The sequence below is a fragment of the Strongylocentrotus purpuratus genome, unplaced genomic scaffold (genome assembly GCF_000002235.5).
Source record: "Strongylocentrotus purpuratus isolate Spur 01 unplaced genomic scaffold, Spur_5.0 spur5_scaffold_16, whole genome shotgun sequence".
Classification (NCBI taxonomy): Eukaryota; Metazoa; Echinodermata; class Echinoidea; order Camarodonta; family Strongylocentrotidae; genus Strongylocentrotus; species Strongylocentrotus purpuratus.
The window spans coordinates 25,074,450-25,094,893 of record NW_022145601.1 but is presented as its reverse complement, the minus strand read 5'-3'; the positions used below and the strand labels follow the sequence as shown (position 1 = coordinate 25,094,893).

Below are 20,444 nucleotides of genomic sequence, written 5' to 3'. Positions count from 1 at the left end.
AGCCTTTATACTGTTTTATTAATGAGATATATCTCGAATCAAATCAAACTGAATGATGTTATGAAACAACAATATCAATCTTCCATTCTCCTAAAGAATCCAACCCTGCATGGGTCTTTAGCATATAGGGCACAAAAAAGGTAGTACTAAATTTGGAGCATAGTTTAACGGTGTTGGCACCAAGATTAGTGGCGATCGTTCTTGGAGACTCATAGAGCCTTTATACTGTTTTATTAATGAAATATATCTCGAATCAAATCAAACTGAGAGATGTTATGAAACAACTTAACAATATCAATCTTCTGTTCTCCTAAATAATCCAACCCCGGGTCATTATAGGGCACACAAAATGTATTACTAAATTTGGAGCATAGATTAACGGTGTTGGCACCAAGATTAGTGGCGATGGTTCGTCCGAGACTCATACAGCCTTTATACTGTTTTATTAATGAGATATATCTCGAATCAAATCAAACTGAGTGGTTTTATTGAACAACTAAACAGTAGGCCTACTAAATGTCCATTTTCCTATAAACTGTCATTACAAAACTAGCTAGATTAGAGATTGTATAGCCGCTCCGAGGAACGTTTGCTATTTCAATTCCCTGCTTGTACTTGGCTTCACGGAGTAATTCGTCCTTTATAATGATTCTCTTCATTCCGGAGCAATGTATGTAGTAATGCTTGCGAACGTACTCTTGTACTAGTACAGTACATGTACCTGTATATAAGACAGATCCATAGACAGAGTACGCACGCCGCACGTCTGTGACGTAGGGAATAATGAATATTCATATCGCCGTTAATCTTGGTGCCAATATATGCTACCAGCTGAGACAGACATCGACAGAGGTGACGTGACCGAGAGCACTTAAAATTCTATTTTACACGGGAATTTGCAATTGTAAGTATTTTTTTAAGACAAGCGTGATGTTGAGCTATTATTCATGTTTTTATACATTAACAAATTTCTAAATTTACGATGCTGTTATCGACTGCGCAGTAATGATTTTGCAAAAATGTCATTCGCGATGTGTGTACGTGCAAAATCGCTCGAGCAGCCGACTCGTTGAGCTGACCGGCTGATTATCCAGGGTCGTATACTATAAGGTCCGCACTCCGTGCGCGGTGTCGTGATTATCGGGGGGACGTGGGGCGAGGTGCATGAGCTTTGAGCGTGCTCAGTCAGCTCAGCTCAGAGCAGCGGTATTACATTTGTGAGCATGCATGCATGGGGAATGATGTGCGATTTTGTGACAATTTTGTTATGATACAAGAAGTGTTATTCTACAGATTCTGGCCACGATTAATTATTAGTAAAAACTTCCAGAACAATCTAAGTAAATAAGACTAAAATTACTGAAAATGAAACTAAACTAAAACTAAACTAAAAATGATTAAAAACAACTTCTTCATCTTGATCAGTAGGGGCACTGGTCCGAGAATAAGGATCGTCTGCATAAACGAGGATATCCTCGCAAACGCGGACAAATTGCATCATTAAAAAAAAGAAAAAGGATTGTCAATCTTTTTTCTTCGGCCCTCTATGGGTGTAGAGTTACTGATAACGCGAGCTGGCAATGCAAAAAAGAATTGTGCGTGATCAAATACCCCCAGTTTTCCGTCTAATTCTACGAGTTGTCCGTCTTCTCGAGGATTTTTCATTAAATGTGAAAGTCTCTGTGCTGCGTAAGTGATTGATACATGCATCATGGAGCATCATCGCGGAATGCATCATGGAGCATCATCGCGGAATCCTTTTTTTTTTGCATAGCCAAGATCAGTAATAAGGATCGTTCATGAAAATACAGGTGACGCACTAATTCACACATTAACTGACAAACACTAAGCATAGGTACACAGTACACACATATACATACCTGCCAACCACCCCGATTTAGGCGGAGTTCCTCCGCATTTTTCATACCAACTCCGAATTCCGAATGCATGCCTCAAAACTCCGATTTTTTAAAAATTTATTTTAATTTTTTTTTTTTTTTTTTTTTTTTTTTTTTAGAGTGTAATGCACTTGGAGAGTATATAACTATTATGTTTGTATTTCGAAATGTAAAGCGCCTTGAGCATGTTCATGTAAAGGCGCTCAATAAATACCAATATGTATGTATATATGTATAAGACTAAAGCATAACACAGCACTGATAACCAGATCACGCCGACATCCGCGCTCGCGCTCATAGAAGATATACACAGCGCAGCCCGAACGTGATCGTTAGTTCCCCCCCCCCAATCTACGGGCTACTACCCCAATCCTTCGGTGGTTCGCGACCTCGTAGTCCATCCAGAAAAATTTACTCCTAATTTCTCTTGTCTCAGGTTGGCAGGTATGCATATAATATATCAACGAACATTTCAGTACAACTTGCCAGTCTAATAGAAAAAAATTTGAATAAATTAATTCATGATTTGACTTGCTAGGGATGTGCATACAGTTTTTCAATCTTCCCATTGTTTGATTTTGAAAAGGTACTTTTGCCTTTGGATTTGATTGAATGTATGCATCAAACAGCACTAGCCGTCATAAACATTTATCTTAAAGTCTTAAAAGATTTATGATATATTGACCTGAGGGATAAAAACTTCTTCTTATTACCATTTCACTAAAACCACTTCCAATGTGGTAAACACTTAGCAAGAGATGAAAATCTACTGTTAGTGTTGACAGGGATACCATTGTAGAACTAGAAATTTCTTCATTGTGCTGAACTGCTGATTGGCATCAGCTGCAAGCTTAATTCTTACTGGGAGAAGGTATGTCAAATTCTACCACGTCTCAAAGAAAGAGTGGAAGATTTCTTTTCCATATAACTTGTATAGGTCTCCCATTCTCCCACCCCCCCCTCCCAAATCAGAAAATAGATAGGGAAAAAAAAAATGTAATCACTAATCAGGGAAACCTGACCTACTCATGGGTAACTATGTACTGATGATATCAGGAAGCTAATACAACTCCAAAGTTAAAGTTCCTCATCCTTTTTTTGTTGTAATTAGTGTACCCAAGTTTGGGATATCCTGGAACTATTACAAATAGGCAGCGATGACAAAAGGAAGATTGTAAAAGTTATCTCTTTTAAAAGAAATAAAGCATTGATCATGTCCTTATTTTTAAAATCCTGAACAGTGCTAAGTTAATCATGCCAGTCACAAAGGTTCATGCCCGAGAGATCTTTGACAGCCGTGGAAACCCTACGGTTGAGGTTGACCTCACAACCGAATTGGGTAAGTTATTACACTTATTTCCATTTATAAAATTCTATCGAAAGAGTTGAGGGTAATACACCACCCCTACTCTGCTACTTGGTTTAAAAGAAGAATAATACTGACATGTCAAGTTTTGAGATCAGTTGACAGTTTCGTAGTAAAACTTGGAACACAGTATGTTTTAAATGATTTAATTGACATTCTCTATCTCTAGAAGAAAAACTTTTAGCATGTATTATAGTTATTCCAGACACGATAAATGTGCTAGAATCAATTGAATTTGAAGTGTGTATTGATGACTGTTCATCCCAGGTACCTTCCGTGCTGCTGTACCGAGTGGTGCTTCAACTGGGATCTATGAGGCCCTGGAGCTCAGGGACAAGGACCCCAAAAGGTTCCTGGGCAAAGGTGAGATTTTATCCAGGTTCATGTTCAGAGGAAAACACTGAACTTAAACTAGAGTCTAAAAGCTGCATGAATAGAAGAGTCACACCTCATGAAGGATATCCTGCTTCACTCCTTGAAAACAGCAGGATGTAAACTTGGTCTTTAGTGGGCCTGTAATACCCTTATCTCCAAGCAATCTTCACTTCATATCTAGTCTTGAGTTACCTAGTTACCTTGAGTTACACTAGTGACATACAGAAGTGGAGAAATGCATTTTTGTTTACAAGAGCTGTGCCCCCTTTTTTTAAAATTTGGTATTACAAAATTGAAGTTTCCTTGCAGTAACTTTCATGTTTTGTATTGTCTAATTTACCAAAGCTTGTTTTTATAGTTTTTCAGAACCCTTTTTGATATTTCAAACCACTTGTGTTTTTTGTTACCTGTCTGCTATTACCTATCTGCTCATTATATATGCTAACAATTTAAATGGCAAATTGTAAAAGGATCATTGACAATCTCTGTATTTTATTTCTTGTTTTTCTTTAAAATGGGTCTGGTCTTTAAAAAAAAAAACCAACACAATTTCATTGCACATTGCAACATCAAATATTGATCATACTTTAAGCTGCCTGTGTTTATTCTAAATCACATTCATCATGATTTGCTTGATATACTAATGATATTGCAATGAATTACATTTTTGTTTTGTAGGTGTTGAGAAGGCAGTAAGTAACATCAATGACATCCTTGGTCCCGCACTTATTGCAAAGGTAAGTCACATCTACATTAGGCCTGAGTCATGTCGGGATTTTCATAAACCGGGTCCCGACGGCCTTGTACCGATCGGGACCCGGTGTCCCGAAATCAGCTCGCAGGATTTGTCCCTTGCCTCTATAAAAAGCGCATAAAATCAGTATGTCCCTTAAAAGTGACCTTTTTTATCAATCAAATAAATCAACACATGCATACCTCGGCTCAGATCGGTATATTCTTCCATGTGACATTATTTTCATCCATGATTGGTGATGTTTAGTGCCATTTTCTTACCTCTAAAAGTAAAAAAACTGGGGCAGAAATAGAAAGACAACATTTGAGCCGCCATTTTGATTTATGCAGGTTGAATAAATCTGGTCAAAAAATATGAATGTTAGAATAATAAAACGGCTTTCTAAAAATTTCTTCTGTACAATATACCGATCATATAATATTTTAAAGACAAAATAAATATTTATCTCTTATTTTAAACATCGCATGCTTTTTTTTAAAAGCTGAAAATTACTTGGTAATCAAGAGTTTCGATACGGATAGCTGTTGCAAAGCAAGTTCAGACTAGTCTCGGAAAAATGCGCAGTGCTCCTCGTAATTAGCTGTAATGCGTGCCAGAATGAACCCAAACAAAGACGTGATCGTAACTGAGAAAAAAATCATTAAAAACTACGAGAGCACAATTGGAAAGACAACTACTGCTCAAAATTACCATAATCAGATAGAAAACCTGGACAAAGAATTCAATAATCGCCCAAGAAATGCCACAGAAATTGTGATAATCGAGGAGTAACTAGGTACATTTTTATCGCAAGGGGCCTGCTGCAAATACTTGAATCCTTTGTTATACTGCTTTTTACCATAGAGGGCGGTATTTGCCTCGTATAAAGGGACACTACGTATAGCCTCGTGTTCAATTTAAACATGTGTAATTCGGATATTGCAGCAGGCCCTTCCGATAATGATTGTACCTATAGTAACTCCTTTAATATCACTATTTATATGGCTTTTCTTGGATAACTATTGTTTTCTTCCTCCAAGTTATATGTATCTGCTTACGATAATTTTGAGTAGTTGTCTTTCCAATTGTGCTCTCGTAGTTTTTAATGATTTTTTTCTCGTTACGATCACGTCTTTGTTTGGGTTCGTTCTGGCACGCATTACAGCTAACGTGGAGCACTGCGCATTTTTCCGAGACTAGTCGGAACTTGCCTTGCAACAGCTATCCGTATCGAAACTTCTTGTGATTACCAAGTAATTTTCAGCTTTTAAAAAAACCATGCGGTGTTCAAAATCAAAGAAAAAATATCTATTTTGTCTTTTAAAAATTATTTGATCGGTATGTTGAAAAGAAGTACTTTTTAGAAAGCCGTTTTATTATTCAAACATTAATGTTTCTTTCAACCTGATTTATTAATCCTGCCGAGAGACCCGGCCAGTACAGTAGCTAGCTAGCAGCTGGCAACAACAACCCCATGGGGCAAACTGCCTTGCAACCCATATTTATATCAGCAGTTCGGATTGATTCAGGATGAGCTAGAATATGATTGGTAACAATTAAATACTTAAGTTTTAAGGTGGATTGATTTTAGTGATGTGCAAAACTGCAATTTCTTACATATTTCGTTATTTTTTTCGGAGCGTCGGTTCTCAAAAAACGGAACCGGGACCCGACAGCAACGGTCGGGTCCCGGTGTGATCGACCGTACCGACTGAAGCCTAATCTACATACCTCTTTATTTTTTTTAATTTTTATATCATTCTATACCATATCATGTAGATTATGTCATGTTATCGTATATGGATACAAATTAAAATTGAACATTGGGATTAACAAGTTTGCAAAGTAAGATTAGACAGAAAGCCTTGCAAATGAATGGAAATTAGGATAACAAATTTTGAAAATGAGTGAATCTATTTTCTGTGTAACCTATATCGTGTTTATACATTATGCTTGATGATTTCTTTTTTGCTCCTTTTTCAGAATGTGGATGTGACAAAACAGGGTGACATTGACAGATTGATGCTAGATCTTGATGGAACTGATAATAAAAGTAAGTGATTCAATATATATATGATACATGATGAATATATTGTGCCATTGTCTTATTAAACTTGAAAGAAGTTTTTATAGTGTTATGCAATGACTTGAAGCTTACCAATAGACTGCTTTACTTACATATTCATATTTATGGATGCTAGTGATGATGTATTCCATTAACCCTGTTATTCATGAACAAACTGCAATATTTGTTGCTATGTTGGGCAAGCCTTGGGTTAGCTTACGGGTTGTCATGAACACCCTTTCGTATGCATAACATTTGAATATGTCCATTATACAAGTTTAAGATTATATCATTTAAGGTTTGAATTGGGAAATTTGGGGCACCGTTCGAGAATTTACTTGATAGCAGATGATATCAATCACCCGCAGAATGAAAATCTTTAGTGACAGGTAGGTCTCACTTATTATGCACACCCTCCGCCAACTTGAAAAGAACCACCCCACAAAGAAAAATAATCATAAATTTCTCAGCTGAACCATGACTGGAAGCAGTCCAAAAGGCTTCAAGTCATTTTTAATTGGTGGGTCATGACTTTTGCTGTTTTTGAGTATTGGTACTACTAAAAAAAAAGCTCTAATGAGCCAATTCGTAAATAGCTTAGGAACGCATGACCCCCAAATATCCACAGATCTTTTACACGATGGAAACGTGCATTTTAGAATAATCTCTGCCAAAGTCATGGAGGTGCTTCATGAATACCTTTTGTTTGCCTCTTGAGAAGAATACTTCCACCTGTGTATCAGATAAATGTACTGTGGGTGCATAAGAGAGTACTGATTACATAATTTTCATGAGCATGATACCAGCATTAATCTCGCTGGTTTTACTATTTGGGAACGTATGACCTTTATCTGCCCATGCGCAAATCCTAATTACGAACTTGCTTTATATTAATCTGAAATATTCTGTTTGTCATTTTCAGCTGAGCTTGGAGCCAATGCCATCTTGGGTGTCTCCCTAGCCGTGTGCAAGGCTGGAGCAGCCCATAAGAATGTCCCACTCTATAGACACATTGCTGATCTAGCTGGCAACTCAAATGTTGTCTTGCCATGCCCAGTAAGAATTAATTTCATAATTCTAACAATATGCATAAGTGTAAACGTCCACACTGTGTGTGCGCCCCACAATTTTTTATGTAACATAGGAATGTTTTAGTTACTTTTGTTTTTGATAATTAGTGATACATAAAAGTATCTGAGTAGCGAAAGAACCAATTTGCTCTGTACATGAGATTTCATAATCTTTCATTTTCTTTGTAATTGATGAGAGAATAGATTTTTTTTCCCATACAGGGGTTGTATAGAAACATATTTGCAATAATTAAATCTAAGATGCATGCATGTAGGATTGAAAATCTTTTGGAGGAAAAGATAGAAATTTCAGATTTTTTGTAATACATAGTACATGGGAAGGGAGCTCGCAAGATACATCACAGTGTTGCCCATTAGTGTTTGACTGAATGAACTTCAAAAAGTCAGAATTGTCTCAAACTTTCACTGACCAGTTCCTCATAATTTTCTGCTTGTACTCAAACTCAATATCAGGGTGGACTTCCCCTTTAATCGCAAGTCTTTGTAAGACACTGCACAGGAGACAAAATGTGCATGTATGAGATACCAATGCATGCATTGTTATATGATATTAGAAAGCAGGATCATATTGCATCATCCATCTTCTGTTCGTCTATCATACAGGCTTTTAATGTGATCAATGGAGGTAGCCATGCTGGTAACAAGCTTGCTATGCAGGAATTCATGTTGCTTCCTACCGGTGAGTTAACAGGCAGGGACCAGTTTCTCAAAACAGTCCATAAGTCTAATTTCTTGTAGATCCCGTAGAAACGCATGTTAATTCTATAACACATATTTCAATGGGATGTCCAAGAAGTTAGACTTACGACGGTTTCAAAGAAAACGGCCCCCAGGGGGGCGTTTCACAAAACTTGTCATCAGTGACAAATGACAACTTTTGTTATAAGCTACTGAAATCCTTGCTTCTGATTGGTTATCAACAGATTTGTCACTGATTTTTGTCATTTGTCATTGAAAAAAAGGCTTTGTAAAACTGGTCCCAGGTGTCTACACAAATCCTAGTCAGTCAATCACACTGAAAATTATATAAATATCAGTGTTCAGAGATGATAAATTCTAAGAGATCTAAAGCTCATGTTCATTTTTGTTAAGCCCTTGAATATTTTCATCACAGGGATGCCAATTTTCAGGCAATAGCCTGAATTCAGGCCCCTGCAATTTATTTTCAAACCCCAGTTTAGGCTTTTTTGTGTACAAAATAGCTCATTCTAGATGATTTTCAGGCTCTCTGATCAATTCTAACTGGCATCCCTGTCATCAAATTTCTTTGATTTTAGATGACGTAGAGGAAGATACAATGCAAGGCTGTGAAGCTTTTTCCTCCAGTAAAAAAGTTAATAACTTAGAGGTAGAATATAGTTTTGGATTCCATCATGGGAAGTAAATTGTAACCACTGTAACCTGGACTGGACTTAACGTGTTAAACCTATAAGCACTATGTCAGTTTTTGTATACGCTACCAGCCTACACAGACCCTGTCTCCAAGTGCAGCGCTGAGATTGATCACTATGATCAGGTAGAAGAGTTCTAGCATATGGGAGTGTATATAGCTGTTATCTAGCATTCCTTGCAGATATTTACACTACAATTTACAATACAGGAAATCATGGATAGAATACTTTGATACAATGAAAACAACATGAGACTACATATAACATGTTTCCTTTCTATTTCCTGTTTGCTACTGAAACTGTACATAAGCTATAAACATGTATATCATCATGTAAGATTATGTGCTTGAGTATAGAATGAACAAAAGTGATTTGTCTGTTTCCTCTTTGTAGGAGCTAGCTCATTCAAGGAAGCGATGCGCATGGGAGCTGAGATCTACCAGAACCTCAAGTCTGTCATCAAGAAGAAGTATGGGCAAGATGGTAAGATAATATATTCATTGAAAGTCAATTGACATAATCCAATGCACTCTTTGTCAAATAGCAGATTTAATTGATTTGATTTGATTTCACCCAACTACTTTATCGCGACCTTAGACCTCACCCTGTCTTTATCAGTTTAGCAGCCTGGTTCTCTGATTTTAAGCTTTCTTTTAGAGTAGTTTTCTTTTAAAGCCTCCATTTTACATCCTATCTGAGGGACACAATATTTTCCACGGTATCAAACCTACAAAACGGGAGGGGAACGCTAACACACAAGGCAGGTCATCCACCTGGGTTGAATTCAAACCCACAATCTTTGTCTGTTTACTAAAGAATTATTGGTGATTTTCCTATTTGATTGCTCATTACATAATCAAGAAATGCATAATTATCTATTGTCTTCTTTTTTTGCAGCTACCAATGTAGGAGATGAAGGTGGATTTGCTCCTAACATCTTGGACAACCAAGAAGGTAATTTAAAAAAAAAAAGAATTCTCCTTACTTTTATTACTGTCATTGACATAATTTCAGAGGGAATTATCTGGAGGACATTCCTGAACATTGATCATGCTTTGAATGTATTATGCTATGTATGAACATTGGTTGTTTTGACATGAACAATATAAAGACAATCACCAAAACATGTATGACATTGCTTTTATTTTCATGATTTTGTATGTTCACAATGGAAAATGGATTTTATAGTAGTCTAGACAGACCCCAGCCTTTGTAGCTTGTTATTCAGTTGTTTCATATTTTTTCTCAATTTAGTGTGGATAGTATCATTCATTTTCAGTGATTAAACATTAAAAATGACACTTCCCTTTCCTTTTCTACATGTGCATTGGGGACAGAACCAATTGAATTGGACCAAATAGATCTGTTTATGCATTGGGAATGGGACTACCGGTAATGGGAATTGGACCAAATGACAACATTTCTTTTCTCTACTTGTATGATATCCAGCATTGAACCTGATCATGGAAGCCATTGAGAAGGCCGGTTACTCTGGTAAGATTGAGATTGGGATGGATGTAGCTGCTTCAGAGTTCCACAGAGATGGCAAATATGACCTGGATTTCAAGAACCCCAAGACCAACCCCAACGACCATGTAAGAACTTGGTTTATAGTCATTTATTAATTTAGTGCATCAATGGGGTGTTTTTTTTCACAATATATCACAAGTGGTGATCTGATATTCGTTCTTGCGATAATTGCCAGAGGTGTTGTTTCATCAAAAGGTTAGGGTTACATATTTATGTAATTTTTATGCCTCCGTTACGAAGTAGCCGGAGGCATTATGTTTTCGGGTTGTCCGTCCGTCCGTCCGTACGTCCGTACGTCCGTACGTCCGTACGTCCGTCCGTCCGTACGTCCCGTTCTCGTGATCGCGTTATCTGAAGAACCGATTGATGGATTCCTGCCAAACTTTGGTCATGTATGTATCTTGCAGAGCCGATGAACTGATTAGATTTGGGGGTCACGAGGTCAAAGGTCAAAGGTCACAGGGCTCATTATGTATGCAAAAACAGCTCGTGATCGCGTTATCTGAAGAACCGATTGATGGATTCCTGCCAAACTTTGGTCATGTATGTATCTTGCAGAGCCGATGAACTGATTAGATTTTGGGGTCACGAGGTCAAAGGTCAAAGGTCACAGGGCTCATTATGTATGCAAAAACAGCTTGTGATCGCGTTATCTCAAGAACCGATTGATGGATTCCTGCCAAACTTAGGTCATGTATGTTACTTGCAGAGCCGATGAACTGATTAGATTTTGGGGTCATGAGGTCAAGGTCAAAGGTCATGCGGCTCATTATGTATGCAAAAATAGCTTGTGATCGCATTATCATTAGAACAGATTGATGGATTCCTGCCAAACTTAGATCATGTATGTATCTTGCAGAGCCAATGAACTGAGTAGATTCTTGGGTCATGAGGTCAAAGGTCAAAGGTCATGGGCTCATTATGTATGCAAAAATAGCTTGTGAACGCATTCTCATTAGAACTGACAGATGGATTACTATTTAACTCGGGACATCTTGCGGAGCCAATGAACTGAGTAGATGTTAGGGTCATGAGGTCAAAGATCAAAGGGTCATATATGTATATGAGAAATTGCTTGTAATCACGATATTCTGAGAACCTGTTAATGGATTACAATTGAACTTGAATTTGAAAAATTTCTTCTGTTTTGGTTTGTAAATTGCTCTATGACGGAGGCATCATTTCGACTGCGCGCAGTCGAAGTTCCATCTAGTTTTTCTTCTTCTCCTCCTCCTCCTCCTCCTTCTCCTCCTCCTTCTTCATTTTCTTCCTCTTCATTTCTTTATTAGCAAAGACAAAATTAAGAAAGGGTACATACAAAACAAGAGTAGCTTATGAAGAGGGTCACATAGATTTCTTCTGTATTATTATTAGTTTTGTTCACCCATTTACAGATCACCTCTGACCAACTTGGTGATATCTACATGGGTTTCATCAAAGATTATCCAGGTATGTAGTCCTAATTATAATCACACCTTTTAAAAATTTACACATTGTTGTAGTAAACTGAGGCAGTTTTTTGGTGTGTGTGCACTAAATCAATGGCATTTAGGGATGAAAAAGTAGTTGCACACAAGAAAGGTCCTTAATGTAATCACTAATCGGTTTGTCATATGGTCTTATACTAAAATATGCTGTGTGGTATGCTTTAAAAAACGCAGCTTTTAAAGGGGCTGTAGCTTGACGAGACTAAGTGTCTTTCCAGTGGCCCTCGGAGCCATTCGGGTATTATATCATTACGGACGACGCGACCGCAGTATTCATGTGTGTGCAACATACATGAAACCGAAGCGTGAGCAGAACTTTGGTCTGTTTCGCGCCCTTTCGCGAACGCTAGCACGCGCTGACCCAGTTAATCACTGACCTCTGCCTCAGTGCAGCTGTTAATCAAGTCCATTCATTTCCGTGCAGTTGTCCAAAAGAAGACGTAGATCGCGTCAACCAGTATTTCCCATGCTACAGCCTTTTTAACTGCCACAGTTTAGCCTGAGTCATGTCGGGACTTTTATAAACCGGGTCCCAATGGCCTTGCACCGATCGAAAACCGGTGTCCCGATATCAGCTAGCAGGATCTAGCAGCTGTCATTAGTACAATGCTGTGGAATCCTTTGTAGTTATAAAACAAAGATCCTGATTTTGGTGGCTTTTTAATGGCAACGTGCTTGCCATCAACAGCTCCCATGCAATTGTGGTAGTTCCATCTGCTGCTGAACTTTTGAGCCACAACCTTCCATTGATCTCCTGTCTTTGGACAACTGAGCTTCTCACCCTTGTAGACTTCAGTTATTGCAGCGCATCCTTCCGGTACAAACTTCGAGAATGTGCTCTTGTCAACTCGAAAGCTGTATTGTAAGCTAGCATATGAATTTCCAATGGCTAAATATCAGAGAGTAGCAGCCAATTTGAGTCCAACTTTTAGTGGTTTTCTCATGTATGTGGTATGTTTCTTGAGATGAGGGGTCAGGTTTTAAACCATCTCTTCAAACAGGTCAGGTGGAATTCTCAAGTAGTTTTTGTAGCCCTTTGCATCCTCCTTATGCAGGTCGGTCAATAGCTGGTCAAAGTGTCCATACACCTGGCGTCTTGATTTTATTCAGAGCTTTTACTCCCCTCGGTATTTACAGAGCTCTTTTGGATCTTTCCAGAGCAAAATTTCTCACTGCTCGTGTGTATCTGTTCAGTGCTCCATAATAACCTTTTTGATTGTTTCTATCTTGTCTGCTGCCAACTGATACTGATACTCGTTTGGAGAATAGCGTTGAAAAGAGCCATAACTAAAGCTTTTCGACTTGCACTCATCAGAGTAAAACGCAAGAATAAAACAGAAAGCCAAAATCGATCAATATAAACGGAAACTAAAAGGAACAAGGCGCGAATATAACGAGCGCTGATTGGCTGTCTAAAGTAACAGTAAATTAGGCTTATGCCAGCTGGTTATACCGGGAATCGCTAGAATAATACAATTTCAGATACTGATCTCGATTTTTCCAGAAGAGGCTGCTTTCAAATGAGATGCCATGCTTAAATCTTCATTGGATGCTTGGGTAGATCCCAATCCCGATTCCAATGCCCTGATGTCCTGAGACTCAGTAGATAGTTCAATTCAATTCAATTCAATTTGGTTTGCCAAGCAATAAAAAACATACAGAGTAAAACAAGAGCAGTATACAAAGTTTCACACAATTACAATTACTAATACCCCATTCACAGTGGCCTCAAACACCGCGACAGCAGCGGGACTGTCCCGCTGCTGTCGCGGTGTTGTCTTCAGTGTGAAGGCTCGGACCCGTTATAAACTATCGCGGGATAACACCGCCTCGCGATAACGCCGCGACAAACTATCGCTAGGTTCGCCTAGCTACAGCAGCGGGACAGTCCCGCTGCTGTCGCGGTGTTTACTCAGTGTGAAGGCTCTCCGCTATAACACCGCGACAAACACGTGTGATTTGTTTACTTACCTATCACTGACCTCTTTTCTCCAGCAATGGGGAACATACAGTGAAATAGAAATAAAGTAACCAGTGGATTCAAATTGATTTTATTATTATGTAGATATTATAATTATCCAAATAAAAATATTTCACACTTCAAAAAATTAAAATATTCTGACTGGAAGCAATAAAAATGCTAGTTTTGCTAGTACGTGTTCACAACTGCTTGTTGTTCCATCTCAAACAGCAGTCGTCTGCGAAGATGCCTTCTTCTTCTCCTCCTTTCCCTTCTTTCCATTTCATCACGAAACGAATGCTGCACTCGAGCATAGTGAACTAAAATATTGCGATTCGTTCTCTGCAATTCCAGTAGAATGAAAGCGACAGCAATACGTAAAAGTATAGATAGATCCATAGCTAAATTGAGCTAGCTACATGAGGAAGAGTGTGTAAAGTACAGCTAGCGCGCGCAATTTCAAGCAATCGAAAACCCCGCGCTGAAGTATTTCCGGTCATATCGGGGTCACTCGCGGGTCATGAGCCATGCATACACGTGTTTGTTACGGAGGTAATAAAAATCACCCGCTGCAGCGTGAATGGGTACATGATATTTATCCCGCTGCTGCAGCGGGATAACTTTTCTACTGTGAATGCATTTGTAGCGGTGTTATGGCGGTGTCGCCGCTCCGCTACAACGCCGCTACAAATTTCAAAACCACTGTGAATGGGGTATAACATAGATAAACACAGAAATACACAAAATCAATTTACAAACATGAATAATACAAAGGATATTTGCTAAGGCTGGTAGCAGCCAGAAAGGAGGTGGTCCTTATATGCTGATAGTGATCCATCAGTGCCTGCTATGAACTCTGGCACTGAACTTTGAGTTCCATCAGAGACATGGCATGACTTGGATGTCGAGTGAACTGCTCTGATGCTTCCTGGTGCCGCATCAGTGCTGACAAATTTGGCCTTCTTGAGAGACACCCTGAAGTTTGGTATCTCTCCATCCTTCCCAACAAATATACGTTGGTTCTTTCCCTCTCGGAATTCTGGTTCATTGATAACGACATGCTGGTCATCTTCTACCACGTTCTGGTATGTGTGACCAACAGTTGCATGGAATATTTACTTTCCATTGAGTGTCTCCACATGTGCATCGTCGTCCCAGACGCTAGCTGTAGCCAAGTTTGGTTGAAGTGTAGGGATTCACTATGTACAAACAGGTATGACCAGAGATCAGACAGGAATTGGAGATTAAAACACCTTTAATCAGGCTACAACGGCCTCCGAAACAACGATAAGAATATCACAGACAACTGTCCATTTCTACAACTCCAGATCACGATCATGATCACGTGCATATCGGTATCGGTTGACGATAACCATCCCTATAGAAGGGCAATGCCATCTGGAGCATCATTTATTTGATTTTGTTTCCAGGAACATAAAGGAGTATAACAATAACAAAGAACACAAGAAAACGAATTACAATAATAAATACAATAACAGGAAAAAAGCCATCAACTAATGCCTCACCATTACCAAAAGAAACTTGAGTTTCTGTAGGAGGCTCTCCACATTAGTTGATGGTATAATACTTAACTTTACACAATATACATAAACGACATAAGATATATATAATTAAATACGAAAAAAGATAGATCATGAGATCATAAATATAATATAATCATGTGTTGTTCAGGTCGTAAGAAAAAAAAAAAAAAAAACACTCGGGGTGTCAATCTTGTTTAAAGGCATCATCAATTGGTGACGTGGCGCAAAATAACTCACGAAGAGCCTTGAGAATTAGCTTTACATTCGTTTCTAAGCAAAGGTCCTTGTCAGACTGGGGGATGTGTTCCCAAAGACGGGCAAAGCTGTGAAAAATAATGAACTTCAAAGCATTGCATCAGGCAAATTCAAGTACAAATAACAATATGTCTAGATTTCTTTTTCTTTGTACGGGTATTATATGTTGAGGGATATCATACAGACAAAACGAACATTTTATTATAAAAGAGGCTGACAAGTAAATTAATCTGTTACACAACGGTGACATGTTCAAGATCAACGTGCGCTCTTCATATGTTAGATTGTTTGCATCTTTGTGTGAAAAACAGAAACGGGTGAAACGCCGCTGAACGGCTTCAAGATGTTGGTCATCTGCAACGGAATAGGCAAATTCACTCTCAATTCCTTTGGTCATCTGCAACGGAATAGGCAAATTCATTCTCAATTCCTTTGGTCATCTGCAACGGAATAGGCGAATTCATTCTCAATTCCTTTGGTCATCTGCAACGGAATAGGCAAATTCACTCTCAATTCCTTTGGTTTCACTACAACTTATACAGTGTCCTGATCCGTTCAAACCTGCAGGGCCATCTTGGATCCTACATGTAGGAGTCAGTGATGCCAATCCTAGACCAAGCACTGTGTTTTTCCAAGGTCTTGTGGAACCTTGTGTCACATTGTATATCACATCAGATGACATGGCATTTACCTTGTGCTCAACTGATTCTTTTCGTGCTCTGCAACTCGATCCCATACCACAATGAGAGTTCTAAAAAATCTTTGCAGCCCACTCGTTCAAGTTTGGGACTGGACAGGGTTAGGTGTATTCCTCTTTGGAACCTTCAAGATTTCAGATCTGAGATGAAGGGCAGCCCACCTCAATTTCCTATCCTCTTCGTATCTTATGGAATCTTCCTTGAGACGGGCTCTTGCTTCTTCTTCAGTGAAGACTGAACAGTACATGAAATTTCCTCTCCCTTGGTCTGCCAGAGCCATCTTGATGTTGTCTTTGAAATGATCTTTAATTTTCCCCTTCATATTTTGGCCTGTGTAGGAGGGAATATTTGTCTCAGCGATAACTGTGAATTCCTTTTTTTACATTTCGAGTAAACTACTCACCATCACAGTATGTTTCTTCTCAATCACTTCATCTTGGATGTGAGAAATTGTAGATGCAAAGACCTTCTTGTGAGATAAACATGTGAACCATCTTCAGAGGGACAATGATCCTCAGTCTCTTTGAGGAACGAAATCCGGCAAGACCTATGATATTCTGCCTCCATTGCGATGAGATCAACACCGCTCTGAATGAGAGTTTTGATGCGTTTGTTGTTTAAATATAAAACCAGCTTAGATATTGTCTCACAACTACCAACTGTTGCAATCTTCAACCTTGGTTCTTCTCGTCGATGCTTCTTTTTTTGGCCCTTGCCACAGAATATGCTGGTTCCTTTCAGAAAACCTTGTTGGTCCGACTTGAGGAGAACGCTGCAGCGTCTGATTGACGTTTAGCTGGTTCTTCTTCATCTTTTGATCGTTGCACGGCAATGAATTTCCTGTGACAACAGCTATGATAGAAACAGTTGTAGTCTTGTTCGGTGGATTTATTTGATTGACATGCAGCTGGGAAGCTAAAATTATTCAATTTACAAAGTCAATGTACAACACAATGAACGATCAAAATATGAATGACTAAAACGTACGACCATAAATCATGCATAATGAAACAAAATGAAAATCAAATATTACATCAAAATCTAAATATATTACAAATATTACGTCAAAATCTAAATATATTTCAAATATTAAAAACATTAAAAACCTGTGTCATCTAAGGTTACAAAAAAGTAGAGAGAGAGAAAGGCGGCACTAGCGATAAAAGCAGATAAAAGTGATGACACAGAACGTTTCAGATAAAAATTGATGTTGTCAATAATAACCTTTTTGATTGTTTCAATCTTGTCTGCTGCCAACTGTAGTTGTGTCGATTGAGGATTGCTTTGACCAAGATGACTGGGCAGCCTGGACCAAGTTCTGCGGTTCTACTGATATCCAGATCGTCGGTGATGATTTGACTGTTACCAACCCCAAGCGTATCAAACGGGCCGTCGATGTGAAGGCCTGTAACTGCCTGCTTCTCAAGGTCAACCAGATTGGATCTGTCACAGAGTCCATTGAGGCGTAAGTCAAGATTTACCTGTCTTACAAAGGTTCAGACAAAGTGTAGTATGTGCAGCCAGGGGAGGGGGTCCAAAGGGGTACCCCCCCCCCCCCTCCACACACAGACACCTTCACACCCTCACACTGAGTCAGTGAGTCATATGAGAGCTTGTTCGATTTACATTGGGAGGATTAAAAGCAAAAATGTTGCCTCTGACTCCTTCCTGACAACCCTGTATGTTGAATGGAGAAAGTTAAACACATTTGCTAACATATTGTATTTTCCTGATTTGCATGTATAGATGAAAATATAACATTATAATTGTAGTTCTTTTTGCTGACTGGTGACAGAAGATTAATACAAAGATAAAAAAGAGACAAAATAACAGTATATATTCTTATGCAAGAGGGTTTGGGGATATGAGGATTTTCGAATGAAGTTGTTGAGGTGTTTATTCAGAAATGTCTATTTACATACAGATATTCTTTACTTTTTCTTATCTGTACACACTAATCAGGAGCCTAACACTATATTAAAAAAAAAAAGAAGAAGAACAAATTATCATTCATGAAAATACAGGTTATAAATCACCTTCAAAAAAATGATCTTTATCGAAATCTCACTTGTTATGTTTAGGTGTAAGCTTGCCCAGAGCAGTGGATGGGGTGTGATGGTAAGCCATCGTAGCGGTGAGACCGAAGACACATTCATTGCTGACTTGGTGGTTGGTCTGTGCACTGGACAGATCAAGACTGGAGCTCCATGCCGATCAGAGAGGCTTGCTAAATACAACCAGATCCTCAGGTAACTACTTGATATGATGATGGCTTCTCACATAGCACTTGTATCCATCATGCTGAGCATGATCCTCAGGGCTTGATGACATTATTACCCCTGTCATTGATAGGTGGCAAAAGTTACTAGCACTCAAGAATATCAGGTACCCATTTACAATTTTACACCTAGGTGGATAGTGGTAAATGTAGATAGGCTCATTGCCCATGGGAATTGGGTGTCTCATATTAATAGTAATGAGAGAATTTTACATTTTAGATTTACAGATTTTACATCAGTAAGGTCATGTTAATATGCCTTCTCAATTCGTAACTCATCATGCCCAAATTTTAGGATGCCCATTTCTTTTACTAAATTTAAATTGAAGAGTCCAATCTTAGCACCTTATTGTCTATCTCTCATGAAAAGAGGTTTTGTTGCTGGTGTCAATCATGATCTCATGAAATATACAGTATAACCTGTCTATAAAGGCCACCCAAGGGTAAGAGAAAATGTGACCACTGTAGACAGGTGGCCTTTTATAGAGAGGTGGCCACCAAGACCGATCTGACTGTAGTTTCCACTCTATTTAATTGCATTCTTGTATTCTTGTATGCCTACAGGATCGAGGAAGAGCTAGGAAACAAAGCAATCTTCGCTGGCAAGAAGTTCCGCCATGCTATCAATCTCATCAAGTAAAGATGTCTAACTCATTGGCCGATGGAACTAGAATATCACGCTTTTTAATACCTTTTGTAACACAAGTATGAATAGCCATAGTTTAATAACCTCCCAAGAAAGGTATGCAGGTATTTGTGATGGTCTGATTATTTTCCTCTGTTTGAGAATATGCTCTTGGAAGACGTGGCTGATAGTTGTTGTTCACTGCATGTTATTGATATTCTCTTAAACTGGAAGTACTGGAATCTATAACCAATATGTATGTTAGCCAACTCTGTCATATCCTATGTACCCTAGATGTTCAAAATGTCTCCCTCTAACACCTACTTTATGCCAGCCGTTCACTGAGCTTAGCTCCTGTGAGGCGATGTGACATGTTGAACAATGATTTTGGATGGTGCCCTCTTTGAGCAATAAACGGTCAAGAAAACACTCCATACATTACCTTGATATAACATTTGTGTCATTGTGTACCATCACCATCATTATTCTGTGAGTTTTCATTGTATCACTTACAATTTGAAAAATGAGTGATCTACAATTTAGTCTTCTCCGTTTCCAAATGAGAACAGTCTACCATGATTATTGTACTATCCATTAACAGGGATGCTATATATTGCATATCAGTGCAAAGTGGAATTGAATCTAGAGGCTTTATATTTAGTACGATGATCAGTAACCTAGAAACCAAAACGAATTGACTGGTTAGTACTTGCTGTGTGCTGTGAACTGATTTTTCTTTTCTTTTCCAAACACTGCCTCCAAATATGGAATATTTGAAAGAAGTGGACTGGCACTCACAATCCCTCATGGCTCACAAAATGAACAAATTTCAAAGCTCTTATTTTATTCATAATTGTTACACTTTTGCTTACAAGTGTTGCTTCATTGCTCTATGGGATCAATGGTGTAGTGCTAATTTTTTCTTTTAGTGGGTGAATCGCTCTGGAAAAAAATCTAAGGCTGTATGATTAGAAGTGTCTCAAATACAGTGCTCCTAACTAATTCATTTGCTTGTTCCTTGTATCTTCATTTCATATGCACACTTCAGGCTTCAACTCGTATGAAAAGGAACTTGTTATCAGATGGTCAAAATAATGGGGAAAAAAATAAATATTATGGTAAATTATATTTTATAGTATTGAACAGTA

General features: G+C 38.5%; 1 protein-coding gene across 1 annotated transcript; it reads left to right on the top strand.

Annotated features, from left to right (window-relative positions):
- The first annotated feature begins 829 nt into the window (after positions 1-829).
- Positions 830-20,302, top strand: LOC579256 (enolase). The gene is made up of 14 exons (XM_030987125.1): positions 830-904; positions 3,140-3,237; positions 3,532-3,627; positions 4,318-4,376; positions 6,356-6,425; positions 7,360-7,493; positions 8,132-8,207; positions 9,313-9,402; positions 9,817-9,873; positions 10,369-10,514; positions 11,844-11,898; positions 17,657-17,858; positions 18,475-18,642; positions 19,236-20,302. Exons 2-14 carry the CDS (start codon positions 3,153-3,155, stop codon positions 19,309-19,311), a joined length of 1,314 nt encoding a protein of 437 aa, XP_030842985.1. The 5' UTR covers positions 830-904; positions 3,140-3,152; the 3' UTR covers positions 19,312-20,302.
- Positions 20,303-20,444: the final 142 nt, after the last annotated feature.

Coding starts and splice junctions, on each gene's coding strand:
- LOC579256 (XM_030987125.1), top strand. CDS start 3,153: ATGCCAGTCACAAAGGTTCATGCCCGAGAGATCTTTGACAGCCGTGGA. Junction 4,377..6,355: donor GTCCCGCACTTATTGCAAAG/GTAAGTCACATC, acceptor CTCCTTTTTCAG/AATGTGGATGTGACAAAACA. Junction 17,859..18,474: donor GTCACAGAGTCCATTGAGGC/GTAAGTCAAGAT, acceptor TGTTATGTTTAG/GTGTAAGCTTGCCCAGAGCA.